This window comes from Lithobates pipiens, unplaced genomic scaffold, assembly GCF_037356315.1.
Source record: "Lithobates pipiens isolate NorthernLeopardFrog02 unplaced genomic scaffold, aLitPip1_a1.2 Scaffold_22, whole genome shotgun sequence".
Classification (NCBI taxonomy): Eukaryota; Metazoa; Chordata; class Amphibia; order Anura; family Ranidae; genus Lithobates; species Lithobates pipiens.
The window spans coordinates 158,126,216-158,146,948 of NW_027507784.1; the positions used below are offsets into that span (position 1 = coordinate 158,126,216).

General features: G+C 39.9%; 1 protein-coding gene across 2 annotated transcripts in view; it reads right to left on the reverse strand.

The window, feature by feature from the left end:
- ZDBF2 (zinc finger DBF-type containing 2) overlaps positions 1-20,733 on the reverse strand; it is an 82,815-nt gene that overhangs the window by 31,860 nt on the left and 30,222 nt on the right. Inside the window, exons 2-6 of one of the 2 annotated variants that reach the window (XM_077448516.1) lie at positions 17,722-17,822; positions 9,599-9,650; positions 6,713-6,755; positions 3,181-3,311; positions 414-519 (exon numbers count right to left, since the gene is read on the reverse strand). Coding sequence is in view for 1 of the 2 variants with exons in the window: in XM_077448515.1 (XP_077304641.1) it covers positions 414-519; positions 6,713-6,755; positions 9,599-9,650 (201 nt within the window). In the remaining variant the exon portion in view is untranslated. The remainder of the gene's footprint in view (positions 1-413; positions 520-3,180; positions 3,312-6,712; positions 6,756-9,598; positions 9,651-17,721; positions 17,823-20,733) is intronic. The other variant, XM_077448515.1, reaches the window with a different exon arrangement.

Below are 20,733 nucleotides of genomic sequence, written 5' to 3' on the forward strand. Positions count from 1 at the left end.
AGTATTTAGGGGATAGTATTGGGGAAAGATATGGGGGTAAGTATTGGGGGGGGGGGGCTTCTGCACACAGAATGTTTTTTACCTTCATGTACTGTATTAAAATGCATGAAGGTAAAAAAAAGTTTACGACCAATTTAAAGCATATCTTTCATGGCAAATGGAAGGCACTCTTAATTGCCAGCCTCTGCCCCTTGAACACAAGCCATTTGTAAATAAACCCATTGCTCAAAAAAAAAAAAAAAATACTTACATGTATCAAAAATCTCCTTGGAGAGGTACAAAAAGCTTAGTGTGACACCACACTGTAGAATGTATCTGAATCACCGAAAAACTGAGAACACTATCAAATACCATTTACTATAATCTAGGTTACAGCTATCTTTATGTTCTTTTAATATGTTACATTTTCTTACCTTTTCTAGGTTAATGTAATGTACTTGGCAGCAGCTGCAGTATCCTTGTCTAGAATACCCTGGGGGTAAATTGCTTCCCAACTGCTCTTGGACTTGTCCATTACCACTTAAAAAATAAAAAAAACATGAATAGATTTATACTGTCTCTGGAAATCACAGATATTTTCAGAATCATACACCTGTCAGGATTATTGCAAATATTTATGATTTAAATTCCACCTTTTTTGTCCAAAATGGTGCAGGCTGTTTTCCAGCTAAAAAAAATATATTTATACAAAAAGTAAGGTTAAGGATTGTGAGTTTGATATGCTTTTCAAAATTTGGATATATATATAATATCAAGATATCAGCATTTTTGGCATACTGTACATGAGATCAGTCCTCACAGAGGATGAATAGGTAGGTGGCTCAAGTAAATAGTGGCACTAAACCCACTTCTTAAAAAAACTATTAATAAATGGTGTATTACATGCTGTTCACACTCACTCAGTCACTATGATATTAATTTTCTGTATTCTACGAAAAACCTGGTTTATCCTGCTGCTCTCTATCTCCACCTTCTGTTCATGTCCCCAATTCAGCTAGATATTTTGCAGCTTTGTTGGCAACTCTGCACGCTCAGTTTTCAGTGATTTTCTATGCTCCCTCTCCCATCTGAGCAGCCGCTGTGGCTAAAAAAATCACACATGTGGGTGTTTACACACTGGTAAATGACAGCCCGCTCCCTCCCTCCTCCTCTATGCACACTAACCAGCTAAACACAATGGGGGTGGGATATTACATGTAGATTGATGGAGGCTTCACCTCCCTCTTATTTTAAGACAGGGGCTGGAGGGGCGTGGCACAGCCCGTCACTGGCAGAAATCCACCCACGCCATGTTATTGACAAAAAATAATATATATTTGTATGACAATTTAAAACAGTTTATTGATATTATTTATATATTTTTACTCTGCAAATATTACATAATTACAGTGCCATCATCCACATACAGAAAGAGAAGAGATATAAATTAAACAGTGTGTATTTAGTATTAAAGTTAGGTCTAATTGGCAGAAAAGTGGTGCGTCATTAAAACTACAGTAATATTTTGTTCTATCTGTTTCTCTCTGCTGTAGAAAAGGCACTCTGCATGGTTTGGAAGAGTTTTCTAAAAAGAGCAGTGAAATGTATCTTAAAATTCAAGCCCTTCACCATGCCACAGGAAAGGTAAAAGCCACAGGTCAAATCTAATGTTGCTTTTTGAAGCCCTTCACCATGCCACAGGAAAGATAAAAGCCACAGGTCAAATCTAATGTTGCTCTTTTCATGCAAATCAACACACACATTTAATACCTAAGAAGGGATATGCATCAAGCTAGAGAAGTGTAATTTTATTGCCTTTGATGTATCAGTTACACAGGCAGTTGACTTTTTAATTAGGCAGCTTTTCAAGTGAATTTCACTGACACTTGTATTCATAAATGTTGTGCTTGAGCAAGTTCACATTCACTGTCTATTCCTACTATAGCTAAAAATAACAGTGGAACTGGAAGTACGGAGCTATGTGTGACTTCACAGGCACAGCTTGGTCCTTTTATCTTATCAAACACATTCCAACTAAACTTAGGGGTTCATTTAGAACGAAGAACGTGGATACAAATATCCACTCTTCGTCATACACCTCAGGGTTACTCCATACGGTTGCCTGCTTTTTGCAGCCCATTCGTAAAAATGCATGCCTCATTGTGGTGTGTACCAAGTTCTCTCTGTTTAAAGCCTAATTCTAACTCCAGGTTCTAGTAAACTTTAAATAGTTTGTATAGATCAATCTGGTCAAAACAATTTCCTTTGCCAACACTTGCAGCAGCTATGTGCACTGTATAAACTGTATGTAGCATCAGTTCCATAAAGGTATACAGCTCTGTGTTCCAGCAGTGGGACGGGGACTTCTTTGCTGTGCTAGATTGTTTCTTAGAGCAGGTGCTGTTACAGATGGCCGTTCAGTTCCATAAGTATTAATGGCAACATCTCCACTAACCATTTCCGTAAAGCTGATTTTAAAAAAAAAGGGCTTGTTGAGGAACTTTGGCTTTTAGAATTTCTACTACAGGGTACAGACAGCAATAAAAACATTTATTTTAGTAGACTGAGAAAGGCTTAGAACGTCTAACCAGTGGCGGCCCGTCCATATAGGGCACAGGGGTGACGCCTCCCTAATTCATGCGCCCTACATGCAGGGTGTGCTAGATGCTTGAATTTCAATGTTTTTTTTTTAGAAGCACGTGATTAGAGTAGGTGCGGGTGGGGGGAGGTACGCCCTCCCCAAAAAAAAATATATACCATCAGCCACCACTGCGTCTAACAGGTTTTTATTGTATGTGTCCCCATTGTGTAGATTCTCCTAATTTCCTGTGTTGTCAGGGTGATCAGAATAGAAGGAACATTTTTCACAACATGGCAACAGATAACAATAAAACTATGATAGAGATTATAACTCTTCACTCTTCTGCAGTTTCACTTTTCTGCCTTTACTGTGGAAGTTAGTGAGCTGAGGGTTGGGATACAGGGAAAGCTTGCAATGCTGTCATTTTTAAACTTACTAACATATATTTTTATTATTTAACCTACAATGGAATCCACACTCTTAGCTTAATGTCCTCTATATATGTAATCATTGTAATAATGTATGGAAAACATGACAAGTTTGACGGATTTCATCTCTCAAATGTCCTATATAGCTATTTTTCCACCAACATCTTTTTCTAAAAAATATTGTATAGTTACCATCCATTAGAAAAGAGTTTGAAGTCCACTGCATTGTAGATCCAAATACATTAGGGTAGAACAAAATGATAACTTGCTATAGACCAGGCAACATCCGTAAAGTGGCAATATAGAATCCGATAATCTTATTCCTTTACATCCAAGAAATAATGTATATATGGATTTAGAATTAAAACAAAGATATCTTCTCTGAAAAGATTATCTTCTGATTTGAGAAGTACAATAATGTGTTGATCTCATATATACTTCAAACTATTATCTCTGCTAGGCACTTAAAATATACTGGTGAATCCTCCTCTTTATACAGGTTATCATCGGCCACTTTAGCACAGGTTTGTGTCAAGCAGAATCCTTTACAAATACTTTCTCAAACATGTTTTGTATAAAATGCAAACTCTTCAAAGGATCTTTGTCTTACGAAGTTCAAATGGCACTACTTGGCTGTATGTTGTACAAGAATGTTAAAAACATAATTGTGTTTTACAGATTTGGATAAATCTAAGCATAACATGTAAGCTGGACATGATCTAATAAAACAGTTGAAAAGAAATCTTAAAAAACATACCATACAAGTATAACCATATATATTAAACCAAATATATTATTCCTACTAATCATGCTCACTATCCAATTCATAAACAGACTAAGGCTGGCCATCCATGGTTGAATTTTCGAAAGAATTTTCCTTTGAAAATTAGAAAATTTGTTCATTTTGTGATCCAATGGTGCTACTATTGATTTCGAAATTTGACCCACCAAGCCCTAAATTTCACGTCATGTTGCTACAGAAAATAATTTTCATGGGGATCTTATTTTCTTTCCGGGAATTTTCTTTTCTTGCTCATGTGCATTTCTTTTTCGATTATATCTTTCGCAGGATTCTCCCATCATTGATTAGAAAATTGTTCTTTTTTTAAACAATTTCCAACATGTCCGATTACTCAAATTCGATGGCCGTATGAAAATCGGATGTTGCTGCAGCTTACTAATGGTACGAAATACAAACAAAAATTCTTAGATAAGATTTTCGAAAGAAAATTATTTCGAAAATTCGACCCATGTATGGCCTCCCTTAATTACATATACAGGGATACACCACTTTTACGTACACAATGGGGTTTATTTACTACAGCTGGAAAGTGCAAAATCAGGCTCACTGCTGCATAGAAACCAATGAGCTTCTAACCTCAGCTTGTTCATTTAAGCTTTGGTAATAAAACCTGGAAGCTCATTGGTTTCTATGCAGAAGTGAGCCTGATTTTGCACTTTCCAGCTTTAGTAAATAAAGCCCATTGTGTACTTAAAAGTGGGGTATGCCTATATTTTAGACATGTTGTGTATGTGATGGATAGAGTTGCAAAAGGACTGTGTTAAAGTGGATGTAAACCGGATTCATGAAGTTTGACCTGGGCACATATATCTGCAGTGTTTGGTCATCTCTCTCCAAAGCAGTGGAGTAGCTGTCCAGTAGCTGTCTCCTGCTCCACTCTTGGGTTATCAGCCTGACAACTCCTGACAAGTTCTCCATCACACATGATAAAAGCAGCCAGAGTTTTTTGTTAAGGGAGGATGCTATCAATAGATTAGCACAGAGCTGAAGGATTCAACAAACCCACTTTAAGATCAATAGTTGTCCTCACCATTTAACTACTGGCCAAGTAAAAATACTTATTCACTGGGGTTGATTTACTAAAACTGGAGAGTGCAAAATCTGGTGCATCTGTGCATGCTAGCCAATCATCTTCTAACTTCAACTTGTTCATATAAGCTTTGACAATAAAACCTGGAAGCTGATTGGTTTCTTTGCAGAGCTGCTTCAGATTTTGCACTCTCCGGTTTTAGAAAATCTATCCCATTGTGTATCAATTAACAGCTAGATAGACATTATCAGAGTCCTACATTTTCAACACATCTGGGAACATGCTTCATTGTATACAGTTTTTGTCAAAAAATAATTTTTATCCATTTTTCTTCTTCAAGATTTCTAATCCAGGGTTCATGTCAGGATCAGATTTTCCTATTGCAGGCAATAACAAAGCAATAGATTTACAAAAATAAATTATTATTATTAGATTTACAAAAATAATATTATACAATGTGACATAATGTGGGATTTACTAAAACTGGTGCACACAGAATTTGTTACAGTTGTGCATTGTAATCAATCAGCTTCTAACCTCAGCTTTGACAATAAAACCTAGAAGCTGATTGGTCACTATGCACAAATGCACCAAATTCTGTGTGCACCAGCTTTAGTAAATCTCCCCCATAATATCAAACATACTGAAAACTATATTTTGGTTAAATGCATGTTAAATAGTGCAAGTCCATAATGGAATTTGGAAGAGCTAACGATTGTGGTAATAGCAGCATCATTGGCCTGCACTGTTTCAGATATCCAATTTAATAGATGCAGAGGGGTTGATTTACTAAAGGCAAATAGACTGTGCACTTTGCAAGTACAGTTGCACTAATTTTCCCGAGAGCTTGAAGTCCTGCTGATTTCAATTCAATCATGCGCAAGCAAAGATGCTGTTTTTTTTTTGTTTTTTTTATTTCTTTTTATAAAGTGAAGCTTCACCACATTCACTAAACTCTTTGGAAAATGAATACAACTGCACTTGCAACGTGTGCAGTCTACTTTGCTTTAGTAAATCAACCCCCATTTTCTTTTTGTTCCCCTGGCTAGTGCCTTCTAAAGCCCCGTACACACGTTCAGACTTTCCGACAACAAAATCGCTTTGTTTGAAGGGTGTTGGCTCCAACTTGTCTTGCATACCTCCATTACGATGTGATATCTCCATTACGAACGCTAGTTTTACAAGACTGAGCGCTTCTGGCTCATCCTTGATTCCGAGCATACGTGTTTGTACTTTGGACTTTTGTCCGACGGACTTGTGTACACACGATCGGAAAGTCTGACGACGCACATTTGTTGGTGGAAAATTTGAGAGCATGCTAGCCAACATTTGTTGGCGGAAAGTCCAACAAAAAATGTCCGATGGAGCATACACACGGTCGGACTTACCGCCAACAAGCTCACATCCAACATTTCCCATCGGAAAATCCGATCGTGTGTACGCGGCATTAGTATTACTGACCATACCAAGTATTTCTCACCATATAGCAATCAATTTTTCATGCAAATCACCACTGGATACAATTGTTTTAATCAGTCTGACGTCTGAAACAATAGTCCCCTGCAAACTAAATGGCAAATTTGCCTTCATTAATCCAGTCACTTACAATTTCACGCTCAATAATTTGATCCATATACCAGTGGATCGACTTCACACTAATCTGAGTTTTACAACCCATCCTATTATCTTTATCTTCAATTTGAGCCCATTATTCAGATTAAAGCTAAAAACGAATAATAATGTTAGTTTCGGAATATTGCAACAATGACAACAACAATTTGTGTGTGTCCAGTGGAGTTTGATAACTAGATTTGTGGCCAATGATTATAAGCCACATCCAGATATGGTATAGTAAATAGTAAGACTATGTAACTACCACTGTTAAAACTTACCTGTTACTGCCATCCAATGTAACCTCATTTTTCTTATCCACATCTGCAGTAAAGGAACATACATAAATATTAGAGAACATTAACATATACCATTTTATATAAATATATATTATAATATTAAATATTATTAGTGTTTGTTAATTTGGGAGCTTTGATTATTTTTTGGGTCAGGTTGTGAGGTGTAATCAGGTATAATGTGATTTAAATGGATGTGGACCTGTCAGTGGTATGTTATAATTCGGCGCTTGTAGCATGAAATGCATTAACATTTGTTCCTCAAGTGTGTGTTGTGATTTTATGGATATTTTAATCATTGCAACAAAGAAGCCAGAATTTTACAGTCATCAGCCTGCGGTCATCCATCCCTGCCTTCTTGATTTTCTACGGTAAGAGCCAGACTGGCACCTGACCAGTTTTTTTAATGCTTGTTGTGGTGGACTGACCTGGAGAGATGTCTAATGTATGGTGATCTCTACCTCCAAGTTTGGTCTGGAACCCAAACAAACCTTACTCTCCAGGTAAGTCCAAAAGCTCCAACTACACCTCCAGATCTATTACAGAGAACAGTCCAGTTCAAAAACTGCTTAGAATTAGATCTACTCTACTACAGTCACTTTTCCGAAGTATCAGCTCTACAGCTGCCAAAACAATAAAGATTGCTGTACTTTTCCCTGAACATTTTTAAGGAAGACTTGTTAAACTTTCTTCATTTTTTTTAAATCAAATCTTCCTTTCTAATCTTTAGAAATATGTCTGTCAGATTGCCTATCGGTGAAAAAACATATGTTCAGATCGATCAAGACAATAATTCTACATGGCATCACTATTACAATTGTAATAGTAGACCGTTTTCAGTCATTTTACACAATGAAATAGTAGTATATTAACAAGTGAAAATGAAATGTCATCCCCTGCTCTGCCATTACATAATAAATAGCATAGTTGCCTAAGTATTCTTATATGTATGACAGTTATAGGTAGTAAAAATAACAGGAGCAGAATTTTAGCTCTGCGTCTCTGCTCCATCTAGCTCCAGTAACTCAGCTCAAGTGGTTCAGCCATGTCAACTCTAGTCATTTCTGCCCCTGCTTACCCCTTACTTGTTTTTTTTCTACCCACATATCTTTAGACTTAGCCAATATGACAGTTCTAAGCCCTTGTACACGCGGTCGGAGATTCCGACAACCAAATCCGTCTGAGTAATTCCGACTGATTAATTCTGGAAGAGGTCCAGAAGTGATGTTGCATACACACGGTCGGACTAAGGAAAATCTGATTTTACATACAGTGATGACGTTATTTCCTTACGACGGGACTACGTTCAGGCTAGTAGCCAATAGCGTTGGTCTAGGAATTTGATCTGAGCATGCGTGGCACTTTGTCCGTCGGAGTAGGCTACACATGATCGGAGTATGTCCGATAGGAGCATTTTGTCGGAAAATTTTACTGGCAAGTTGGAAAACTTGGTCCGTCAGGATATTCAGACGGAAACAGTCCGATGCAGACCACACACAGTCGGAATATCCGACAAAACGGTCCGATAGGACACATTACATCGGAATCTCCGACCGTGTGTACAAGGGCTTATAAGGGTTGAATTTGAGATAAAGTTTACTTGGATCCGAGGTAGGTCTTACATGTCCCAACATTTGATGGAAAGATACTGATAAATAGAGAATAATAATCCATGTCTGTAATTCAACACAGTTTTTATACTCTTGTGAGAATAGTGCAGTATCAACTGTTTTAAGATGATCAACATCTCAGGGTTGATTTATTAAAAGCAAAGCTTTACACGTTTTAAGTGAATTTGCCCCAAGCTTAGTGAAAGAGGTGAAGCTCTGCTGACTTTCCATCATTCAATTGTATGCAAGTAAAAAATACAGAGGGAGATTTACTAAAACTGGAGCACTTGGAATCTGGTGCAGCTCGGCATGGTAGCCAATCAGCTTTTAACTTTAGCTTGTTCAATTAAACGGTAACTCCACTTTCATGGGGAAAAACATTGTAAATAAAAAAAATAATAATAATATACCATATACAATTGCGACACAAGTCATATTGTGAATGAATGTTATTAAAAATTACCTTTCCTTTTCTATCTGCAGCTCTGTTATTTTCTGTAAAGTGCAATGCAATATGACTACCTGGAGGTGTTCTGTACACATAATGTGTACAGATGAGACATCATTACCTGCTTGTGTGATTGGCTCACTGATTTTGGTTGGTAATTATCAAACCACTTCCATTTGACTCACTCAGCCCAGTGGCACAGAGAAACAAACAATGATTTCTTTAGAATAACAAAAGGTAGGAATCTGCAACAAATTTTGTTAAAATGTCTTATTCTCCTTGCACATGACTGGGTATTCTCTGTAAAGTACATTTTCATCACATCCACTAAGCTAAGGGAAAATTCCCTTGCAAAGTGAACAGCCTATTTGCTTTTAGTAAATCAATCACATGGAGTTTTTTTTTTCTCTGAATGTAATTGTTGAGTACAAAGGATTTACTATACAAATATTTCTGTCAGTCTAATTTTGACTCACTAAAAAAGCTATGTTGTGAAACTAAACTTAAAATTATTATTTTTTTTTCATTTTGAACAGTTTTTTGCTAGTAAAAGGTCCAATTAGCTCTTCGCTTAGCAATCCTGTTTCAACACATAAATGGGTACCTTCACTACTGGGGATTGCCCACAGATTTTATTAGGAAGGTCAGGCTTGAAAATCAGGCTTGCATAATTACAGAACTTTGGAAAATGATGCTTGTGGTAGTATAGCTTGTATAAACCATATGGCATTTCCTATAAAGCATTCTGCATTTACCAGTAAAAAGGTGAATTTATTGAAATGTAAACAGATTATTGTTTTTGAATTCTATTACCATTTCCTGAGGCAGATGAACCTTCTTCAGATTGCCTTCTCTTATCATGCATCTGTATTAAAACAAACATTTAAGATATATATTATTGACAATCACCATCTTAAACAATCATAAAACAGGTGAAACTATTTTAATTTATTCATGTGATTACCTCCTTTACACATCTGCATTAATACATTTCTGACTTCACAATACACAAAAAATGTATAATAAAAAAAGGAACAGCACTTATTAATAAAGCAGACCTTCACTCAACAGTGTGCAGACACTTTCCTCAACTCCAATCCTTCCCCTACATGACATAAAAAGCCCACAGTTTTTTTTATTTTTTTATTACACTTTTACTTACCTTTATTATTATTATTTTTTTATACTCATGGTTGACCCATCTCCTGCCTCAATTCTCGCCTAGGCAAAAATTATGTAAAACCTCCTCCTACAAATTCCTGAGACAGGCTGCAGGAATCTTCCCGACAGCTCAGTAAGATTTATCTGGTACTGTATCAACGGGGGGCATGCTTTTCTTATATTAAAAAAAAGGTAGATGCAGAGGGGGTGTGGCCTAGCTCCGGAGAAAAATGGCTGCTTAGAGAAAGAGCGCCGGCATCCTGAGCTTCAATTTAGCATCCCAGCAGTGGGTAAACCTTGTCCCACAACCACAAAGATGATGGGTAGGAGCCAGCCAGCCACCTGGTCTCAGCTGGACCCGTCTACCCAGCTGAGTAGGAACATTCCAGCGATGTTTCGCACACAGACTCACAGGCTGCATCTCAAGCCATGGACTATAGTATAACAGGTTATGCCACCACCACTGACACCCCTGCAGTATCTCTGGCAAGCATGACTGCCTCACAGACCTCTCCTCTCCTATGCTTAACGGACCTCCAGCGAGTGGCTCTAGACATCAAAAGCACCTAAAAACAGACATTAAAGCTGTTGTCCTTACGTCTAGAGCATGTGGAGTCGGCAGCCATGACACACGGAGCAGCCATTCACCAAGTATAGCAAGTGGTAAACGTGCACACCCAGCACCTCATGGACATGCATAGGTACATGGAGGATCTTCATAACAGGGGTCGCAGATGTAATCTGCATGTCAGGGGAATTACAGAGACAGTAGAAGGTCCTCAATTACAAGCTGCTGTTTGGGCTGTATACAATACTCTTTTAGGCAGGCCGCCAGATGCACCTGTTGAAATGGGGAGGGTAAGGGAAACTGATCCACCCAGGGATACTGTCTGCTGTCTAGTTAGCTTTACCCAAAAGGAGGAAATCCTGCGCTTGGCTCAGAACCATGCCTATTTGGAAAATGAAGGGGTAAGCATCCAGCTGTTCCAGGACTTATCCGTCATTTCTTTACAGTACAGGAGGGATCTTCGCTCTCTCCTGCAAGTCTTGTGGGAAAGACACATCCCCTACCGGTGGAAGTTCCCATTTTGTCTACAAGCGACTAATGGAAATCGCACAACGCAACTGAGAACAGCAGCAGATCTTCAAACTTTCTGTGACCCCTTAGGAATCCCGGTGGTTCTCGTTCCAGACTGGTATAGAGTATTTCTGCAACCAGAGCCCTGGATCCCTACCCAGCCTGGTGACACCCTGAGGTCACAAAGAAGCAGACAACACCACCGCAGGCCCTCGGCTAACTCTCCACCGAGACATCACAGAGACATGGAAACCGATTAGAGCCCAGGCGTCTCCCCATCATCTGCTCGCCGCAGAACTGATCATTGAGTTCATAGTGAGCTGTTCCATAGCTTCTCTTCGTTCCTACCTATGCTTATCAACAAGTACTGACCAGTGAAACGATTAGTAACACTAGTTCTGCTTCCTGCATATAGCGAGCAACTGATAAGTAACTGTGGGGGGTTTTGACATCTGCTCATGTACTTTATCATGCACTGGTAAGTGCCCTACTTCACACTGCTGCTGGAATTATTGGTATCTCTCCGATGCTCTTTCCACTTTGCTACACTGAGCCACCTAGTAAATTATGGACAGCTACTGCACAAAAAGGCCAAAGATGCCCTGCTACCTGTCTAGCTCATGTTATCTTTATAGGGTATCGGAATCCCTGGCTATTACTTTTTTTTTCTCTTTTTTTTTCTCTTTTCTCGGGGGCAGAGGGGGCTAGAGCTCGCTATACTGCTGACGCAGTAAATATGATGGCAGTACAGAGACCCATTAATGTTTTCAATTCCATTCTGTAGTGCTGGAGGGAAAAGTAATTAGCAAAGCTTACCGAGAATGTGTTTTGTTGTTTGTTCCATGTTGTTCTTCAATACAATGTTTCTTTCAACACCATGACAACTTATAGTTTACCCTGAGGAAGAAGAGCTGTAGCTCTTAGCTGTATAAATGGTCATAGATGCTAAGGGTTCAACGACCTAGAGATCCCAAAGTCGGGAGAGGTTCTTACCCTGTCCGCACTGGGCGGTAGGTGCTCTCCCATAGTTGGGAGGTGTAGCACTCTATAACCTTCCTTATGTTAATTATCCCAGAGAATACAACCTGGAAGTATGCTGGGCAATGGGCCTCTTGTCTCTGTATTAATTTATGATTTAGATGACCCCAGGTGCAAAGGTCCTAATAGCTCAATATGGTAATCACGATGGCAGTTAAGTTCTTTATGTTTCTCATTACATGTTATTATAGGATTTTACGGTTACTACTGATCCGTCAGGGATCCCTGACTTGCCCAGAGGGCGAGGAAGCCGATGTGAACCTTACCCATCTATTGTGGGTGAGCCTGCTTGGTATCCCTCCATCCAGCAGGGCCAGGGATTCTCCTTAATGTTTATACTTGCGCTCTGGAGCTTCTGGATGGTAGGATGTATATTTTTGTTTGGGTGCTAGGTTTCTTCCCCACCTCAAAGAGGCAAGTCCCCCCTTCGAAACTAGCCAGAACAGTCTTTCGTAACTTCTGTATCCCATACTCTCCCCTTTTAGGTAACTCAGCTGGACTGGAAATACCGATACTTCATTAACCCCATATACGGGGTGGTTCTCTCACACAAGGGCTAAGCGTCTCTTAGGTTACTGGTGAGCCCTGAGTGGCTACCTAGAGCGGGCTTAACTCTTACCTTTATCTCCCCTACTTTCATACTTTTTTTTTTCCTCTCTATTCTCTGTCCCCTGCCCCCTCCCCCTTAGACCCTTTCCACTGAAAACTTGGGGTGGTTTTGATAATTGCTTCTGTCCACTGAACATGCCTTCTACAGTAAAGGCCTCAATATCCCGGAAAAACTTAGCAGTGTTCTTGCTGAAGCACATCGCCATAGAGCTTAAGTGATATTTCCTAAAAGGGACTTGGGAAATAGACCAGTGACTCTGGCAAACATATACTGTCCCAATTCTAGACAGGTGACCTTTCTGAAAGAGGTTCTCCTGAAGCTCACGACATTCCAGTCATGCCTTCTAATACTGGGGGGAGACTTCAATATGGCCCCAGACCTGCTTCTTGATACCTCCACTGGTACCTCCTCATTTCCATTCTCTGCTTTACGTCAAGTGAAGCTTCACTTAGCTTCCCTCGCACTCCATGACACCTGGCGCACTATGAATCAGTGGGAGAAAGATTATACATTTTTCTCATCTCCGCATAACCGCTACTCGAGGCTAGGTTATCTATTCATCCACCAGACAGACCTGACCTACCTCCATGATGCGACTATTGAGAGCATGGTACTTTCTGACCATCACCCAATCACGCTGACTTTACAATTTCCACAGAGGGAGACGACTACCAGGAACCATATACACCTTTTTGGTTATGCTTTTTATAGTACTTTCTGTATTATCTGTAAAACGTTCAATAAAAAACTTTTTGTGAAAAAAAAGTGCAATTTTGTGAGTGACACCCTGAATGTAGGTGTAACATGTTACAAAGGGTGAACTTATCCTTTAAATTTATGCTATCACACTAGTTATCACTATGTGATACATGGGGAAATGACAGGTCCTCTTTATTGAGCCATCAGGGGACTATGTACAAATCGTTGATGGACTACAGCAACCACAGCTCTAAATTGGGAAGGGGTGTAGGTATCTTCAGAACCTCATAAAAGTGACTGCCGGCTCTAGAGGTATACATGGATTTAAGGCATAGTGATTATATACATCTAGCTTTTACAAGGATATATTAAAACTATTGATTTTATCTGTTTTGCTAGGAGTGAGGAAGAGACCTTCATACTGTCTGGAAGGCTCTACAAGTGGACTGTGACCTGCTGGACTGCTGAGGTCTGAAGGCTGCAAGTTGGACACCCGGAGGCAGATCACAAAAGCAAAAAATGGAATTTGGAGAAGGCTGAGAACAATATAAGTGAGCTCCTTAACGTGTGATCCACCTTCCCAGCTGCATCAGGATCTGGGTAGAAAATCCTCCAGAGAGAGCGTTCAAGTAGAGTTCTGGTGTTTATTCGTGTTATCCAGTTAATTCTGGTAAGAGTCCGATTCAAAAGGGGTTTGGCTTATCCCCCATTTTTTCACATGTGGAGGTGTTGATGACAGCGATTTAATCTCAGTGTGTACATCAAACACCGTTCTGACTTTTCTACACAAATATTGTGGAGCTGATATAGCATATGTTTGCAACTTACTTATTTTTGACTTTATACTCTATATACATGCACTATTGTATGATAGCACACCTGGAATAATCGGACTGTGTTATTTCTATGTTGTGCTGCCTTTATATTTGCTTTATTGTTTCACTAAAACTTACCATTGGTTGGTTTGAATGGTAGCTGCTTCAGACCTAATTGGTCATAAGATTAAGCCATTAAGGGAATTTTTGATTTTTTTTTCACCTATTCCATAAGCACTTGATTTTGTAGGAAGGGGTTTGATCTTTTTATATGTTTGTTTTGTTGAAAATACTATTTTTTTTATGTTGGCGGTGCTTTTATTTCTTTGTTTATAGAGCAAGGAGGAATAACCAGAAGCACAGAGCGGTTATTATGTTTCTCAGTGTCATCATCTCTTATTTCACGGACAAAATGGCAGCATATTGTCACTGGCTACACAGGCCAGAACCTTCAGGCTTATATTTGTCTAGTTCATAATATATCATTCTTCCAGAATATCTGAGCCGATAGCTCCCTGTTTTCTGAATGTGTATTCAAGCTACTCATCAATTGTAAACAATTATTTTTAATGGTGAAGTCTGGAAACTGTCAGGTTTGGAATAATAACCCTATACACGATGCTTAGTTGCATCTGAGCAAACAGAGAGACTGTCCAATGATCCTCTCCTCGGGAAATTGCAGCAATTGCTGACTCTCCATGAACATCAGTGCATATATGTGTATTCCTAACCTTTACACCGCCTGGTGCCCAGTGCACACAGTACATTTAGCCTAAAGATTCTATTGACCTGACAATTTCAAACTGCATTTACAGTTCAATGTGATGCACTTTATAAGAATTAATGTAAGCTGCAGCATCAAGGTTTCGCTGACACTGCTATGCACTTTGTAAAGCATGTTTAGTCAATTAAATTGAATTCTTTTTGTATAAGTAATTTGGCAGAAGCATTGTCTGTCACTGTAGAGAGTAGTAGGTGACAGGGAGAGATCCTGTTTCAGAAGTGAAATGATCCCTCAAAAAAATTCAAACAGTCTGCCCAAGGGAGGATAATGAATGTAGACAGGTTGATCTTACCCACAAATTATAACGTTTCCATACAATTAGGGGGTCAGGACTTCAATGTGCTGTGATAGCCTAAACACACATGACACAGAGCTAGACTGATGACTGAGAGTGACAGTTGAAGAGGGACAGGGTGGTCCCTGTCTCAATAAACCCGAGCTAAGCAAGAAGTCTTAGTCTCAGCAGAAGACAGATCCAGACTGGTGTATGATAAAATTAATTCATCAGGGAGGATGAGGTTGAGGCAGCTCTTCCCTTGCTGTCCCTCTAAAAATGTGATTCATGGTGGGTCACTTTTCAGAGGACATTTCACAGGAGGATGGGAGGCAATACTTCACCTCTGTGCCTCCTGTTTAAACACTGTGATGCCACGTACACACGGTTGGAATTTCCGACGGAAAATGTTCGATGGGAGCTTTTTGTTAGAAATTCCGACTGTGTGTAGGCTCCATTGGACATTTTCCATCGTAATTTCCTTCACACAAAATTTGAGAACTGGATCTCAAATTTTCCCACAACAAAATCAGTTGTCGGAAATTTTGATCGTGTGTACCCAATTCCGACACACAAAGTTCCACACATGCTCGGAATCAAGCAGAAGAGCCGCACTGGATATTGAAGTTCATTTTTCTCGGCTCATCGCACATGTTGTACATCACCTCTTTCTTGACGTTCACAATTTCCAACAAACTTTGTGTGACCATGTGTATGCAAGACAAGTTTGAGCCAACATCCGTCAGAAAAAATCCATGGATTTTGTTGTCGAAATATGCGATCAACGTCCTATCGTCTGTACGGGGCATAAGATCACACCACCATGCTGCAAATGAGTGCATTGCATTCACTTAAATGGGTCACATTCAGTGGCAGTACTGCCCACAGGGGTATATAATGGGACAACCCCTTGTGGGCAGAACACTTACTAAAAAGCGGGCAAAAAAAGTCTTAAAACGCACACAGCTGAGTGAGCTAAAACCTTAAAAAACTCTTCATTTGGAATTAAATCTTACTTACAATTGAATGGAGAAACTGGGAAAACATAAAGTAGGCAGAAACAGTGGATTGTGTATTGCTTCTTGCCTCCATGAACATCAGTGCATATATGTGTAACCCTATTGTTTAGTTTACATATTGTTTCTTTGCATACATTTATGGATGATACATTGAGGTTGAATTGCTAACAGCAAATATACTGTGCACTGTTAGTGTAGTTGCTCTAGATCAGGGTTTCTCAACCAGGGTTCCGTGGAACCCTTGAGTTCCTCTAGAGGTTGCTAGGGGTTCCCGGAGCAATGGTTAATTTCTGCCTCTCAGGTAAGTTCTCAAGGACACCATTCATATTTTTAGTTATCTGTAAGGGGGTAATTCTTCCCAATAACCGCAAGTATAAGCCCTTGTACACACGGTCGGACATTCTGCCAACCAAATCCGTTGGATTTTGTCCGACTGATTTTGTCCGACGGATTGTGTCCGAAACTGTTGCATACACACGGTCGGACCAAGTTGTCGGAAAATCCGATCGTTCAGAACGTGATGACGTTATTTCGTTGCGACGGGACTACGTTCGGGCTAGTAGCCAATAGCTTTGGTCTAGGAATTTGATCTGAGCATGCGTGGCACTTTGTCCGATCGGAATTCTCTACACATGATCGGAGTATGTCCGATCGGACCAGTTTGTCGGAAAATATTTCCAACAAGTTGGAAAATTGGGTCCGACGGATATTCCGATGGAATCAGTCCAATGCATACCACACACAGTCGGATTATCCGACAACACGGTCCGATAGGACACATTCCGACGGATTCTCCGACCGTGTGTACAAGGGCTTAGAAGCATTCTTCTCAATGACCATCACACTTATGTATGATGAGTTGTAGATTTTACATTTTTAGCGGGGGTTTCCCAAGACCGGAGAACTATTTCCAGGGTTCCTCTGTGCTGAAAAGGTTGAGAATGGCTGCTCTACATCTAAGGGGAAGCTCTGAAATGAGCAGAAGCTCTGCTGATTTCTATCACCCAATCGTGCGCAAGCAAAAATGCTGGTTTTTAGTTCCCTTGCAAGTGATTGAGTATTCTTTGCAAAGTGAAGCTTTACCTCATTTAGTAAGCTCTGGAGCAAGTGCACACTATATTTGCTTTTAGTAAATCAACCCCATTCTTTTTAAAGGATAGCCTGCAATAAATATATTTATAGTAAAGAGCAAAAAGTTTACTAGACCACATATTGTTTATTATATTTTGTATACAGATTTGGAAATGATCCCTCATATGATCCTCATATCCTCATCCTTTCTCGGTAAATGCAATTAGCATCCCTACTTAAAACAAACCTCCTATCTGACATAGACAAATACTACAGTATGTAGTAGCTCCCCTATGCTCTAAAATTGCTACATATAATCATAAAAATATACTCTAAGGGAGCAAATTCTTGTTAGATTTGGAATCCTAGATGTCAGAGAGTACATACCTTGGAATACAATAGTTCTGCACATCAGTTTTTAAGGTTTATAGATGTGAAGAATGTCCTCTCATCGAAACGCATCAGCCACTTTCGTCTCTGAGGGTCATCTGTAGTACACGAAAAAAAATAATGTTATATCAGGTTTTTCTTTCAAAACTGAGATTAAAACTTTGTGCAAAACCTGGTGCAGTTCTGCAGATAAACCAATCAGCTTCCAGGTTTTTCTCATCAACACTTAATTGAACAAGCTGAAGCTGCACTAGATTTTGTGATTATTTTGTGATTATAGATAGATATATAAAATATCACTACATATCTGGGTGTTAATGCCATGTTTTTTTATTATTGTTATTATTGACCCTTCTTACATCAGGGTCCCCAGAGAGCCCCCCTCATTCCATGAAGGTCCCCAGAAATCCCCCCACTTATATCAGGGTCCCCAGTGCCCCCTCATTACTTAAGGGTCCCCAGAGACCCCCCTTACATCAGGGTCCTCAGAGCCCCCTCATTAGATTAGAGTCCCGAGAGAGCCTCCCTACTTACATCAGGGTCCCCAGAGATCTCCCCACTTACATCAGGGTCCCTGGTGCCCCCTCATTACATCAGGGTTCCCAGAGAGCCCCCCATCATTACTTCAGGGTCCCCAGAGTGCCCCCCTTACATCAGGGTCCTCAGAGCCCCCTCATTACATCAGAGTCCTCAGAGAGCCTCCCTACTTAAATCAGGATCCCCAGAGAGCCTTAGCCTGTGGGACAAGTCCAGTCAAGTGGCTCGTTGAACCAACCAATTGACGCAACTTGTGAAGGACTACAAGTCCAAGCATTAATGCCTGAAATCTAAGGATGTGACCCCCCCTTAGGTCTCATGGATTCAAGCTGTGACCTGTAGTCCTTCACTAGTTGGGAGTGCGGGGGGTTTGACACATCCTAAGCTGTGAGGGGTTCATGCTGGGACCTGCAGTCCTTCACTTTTGGAGGGTCACAAGACACAGCAACACATTTTCTGAGGTAAGAATATACTGTATAATTGGAAATTGAACTGATATTTTTTAAAAGCAGAGTTTGTGTCATTTCAAGCATTCTCACAGAAAATGTTCTAGTTATATGCCTAGGTCTCCTTCCTTTCCTACCACAGTCTCCATAGATGCTATGATATAATATTACTGACAATAGGGCTGACACAGTAGAACACATATCCATACAGAGTGCAGTATTATTGCAGCCTTATCCATACCATAGTTTATGAACACAACCAGCAGCCAAAAAGAGCTGGTCTTAGTCCCTGTAACAGAACACACATCCCTTCTTGTCGCCACTTCAGCAGTTCAGTGGGAGTGGCTCCGCTGTGAGTCTCCTAGAGGGGAGGGGTTAAACGCTTAGCACAGAGCTAGCTTCCTACTGATGAGAACAGGCATGCAAGGAAGATGGGCTGGGCGTGATCTCTGTGGCCAGCCACACCCCCTCCCGCCCACCCACACTGCAGGTCAAATCAAGGAGAAGTTAAGCAGGATGTTCAAGCAATCAGAGTCCTCAATGGGAGCAGGGGGAGGAGATTCATGAATGAATGAATGAAAATATTTGTAAAGCGCACAACGCGAACTGAATCGCCTCAAGGCGCTGTGAAGAGCTTAGTTGTCATGCCCAATCTGTTCTGGGCAGCACCCCACCCCGCAACTGTGAAAAACAAATCATCATGCCTCTCCTCGATGTGCCAGAAATGTCATCCTGTGAGTCTGCAGAGACATTATTACAGGACATCAGACTCGTGGCTATGAGCCACAGATTCGGGGCTATAGCCCCAGTAGCCACCTCCTAGCGACGCCACTGCCCAATGCTAAGTTGCTTATTTCATTACTTTCTCTGTAAGTTATCAATGGAAGGTGACATATTATGTAGTTATCTCAAACTACATTCAAGTGTAAATGCATAAAGAGAACATGGTTGATGTGAATATGAATATACCATTAAGTGAGGATTCTGTAGCAATACTGGCTATATTTTATAAGATAAATATATATTTGTTATAATCCATTTTATAATATAATATAATAGATTTTGAATAATACATTTTTAATTTATGACCTTAAAGTGGTTGTAAACCCATGGGGGGGGGGAAGCAACCTGCAAGGCAAAGGCATAATGAGCTAGTATGCATAGCATACTAGTTCATTATGAATAACTTACCTGAAAACAAAGCCCCAGAAGCGGTCCTCCGTCTTCATGTCTGCTGCTGCCATGGATCCCGGAGTGACTTCCGGGTCTCACTGCTCCGGCGCTGTGATATATATAGGACTCCACCCACTCAGCCGCATGTTTCATTTACAGATTCTTGTGAATGAAAAAATTACAAGTATCTTCTGCCACCGTGGCGCACTTGTAGTATGAATGGGCTACAAGTGCCCTGCTCAGCATGCTTTTAGTTTATTCAGTGTTCCTCTAGCTTTCTAACTGAAAGCTTATACAAAGATATAGGTACAAAGCTAGAGGAAGACCGTATAGGAGCCTGACATTGCAATCAAGATCTGCTGAATGCTCTGTGGGTTCCAGTAAATATAAATAAATAAATGCAATTTTTACCTGCAAAAATATTTGCATTTATTATTTTATTTATTTTATTTTTCTGAAAGGTCAACTTAGCCTTTAATGTCAAAGTTTCTCATATGGATTGTGTAGAATCTCATGAAGTACATTCTGTCCCAAAAGGAAAAGCCTTGCCATCTTAATTGGCTTGTATCCAAGATTCTGGTAGGAGTTTGTTTGGAATACAAATTGAAATTATAAACCAGTGGTATGGTGGGCAGTCAATTTTAGCCTCTAAATGTAAAGAAAACTCAAACTGTGAGAAAATGTGCAGCAATTATGTGCCTGGCATGATTTTAGAAGAGTAACAATTGTGTTCTTATTTCTGTGCGTTACCTAGAAATAAAATTCAGTCACAGTTAATAGGAGGCACCTCTTGCCATTTTCCAGCTGACATAAGAAAAATGGAACTGTAAAGAGTGAGTAGTAGTTAGACGCA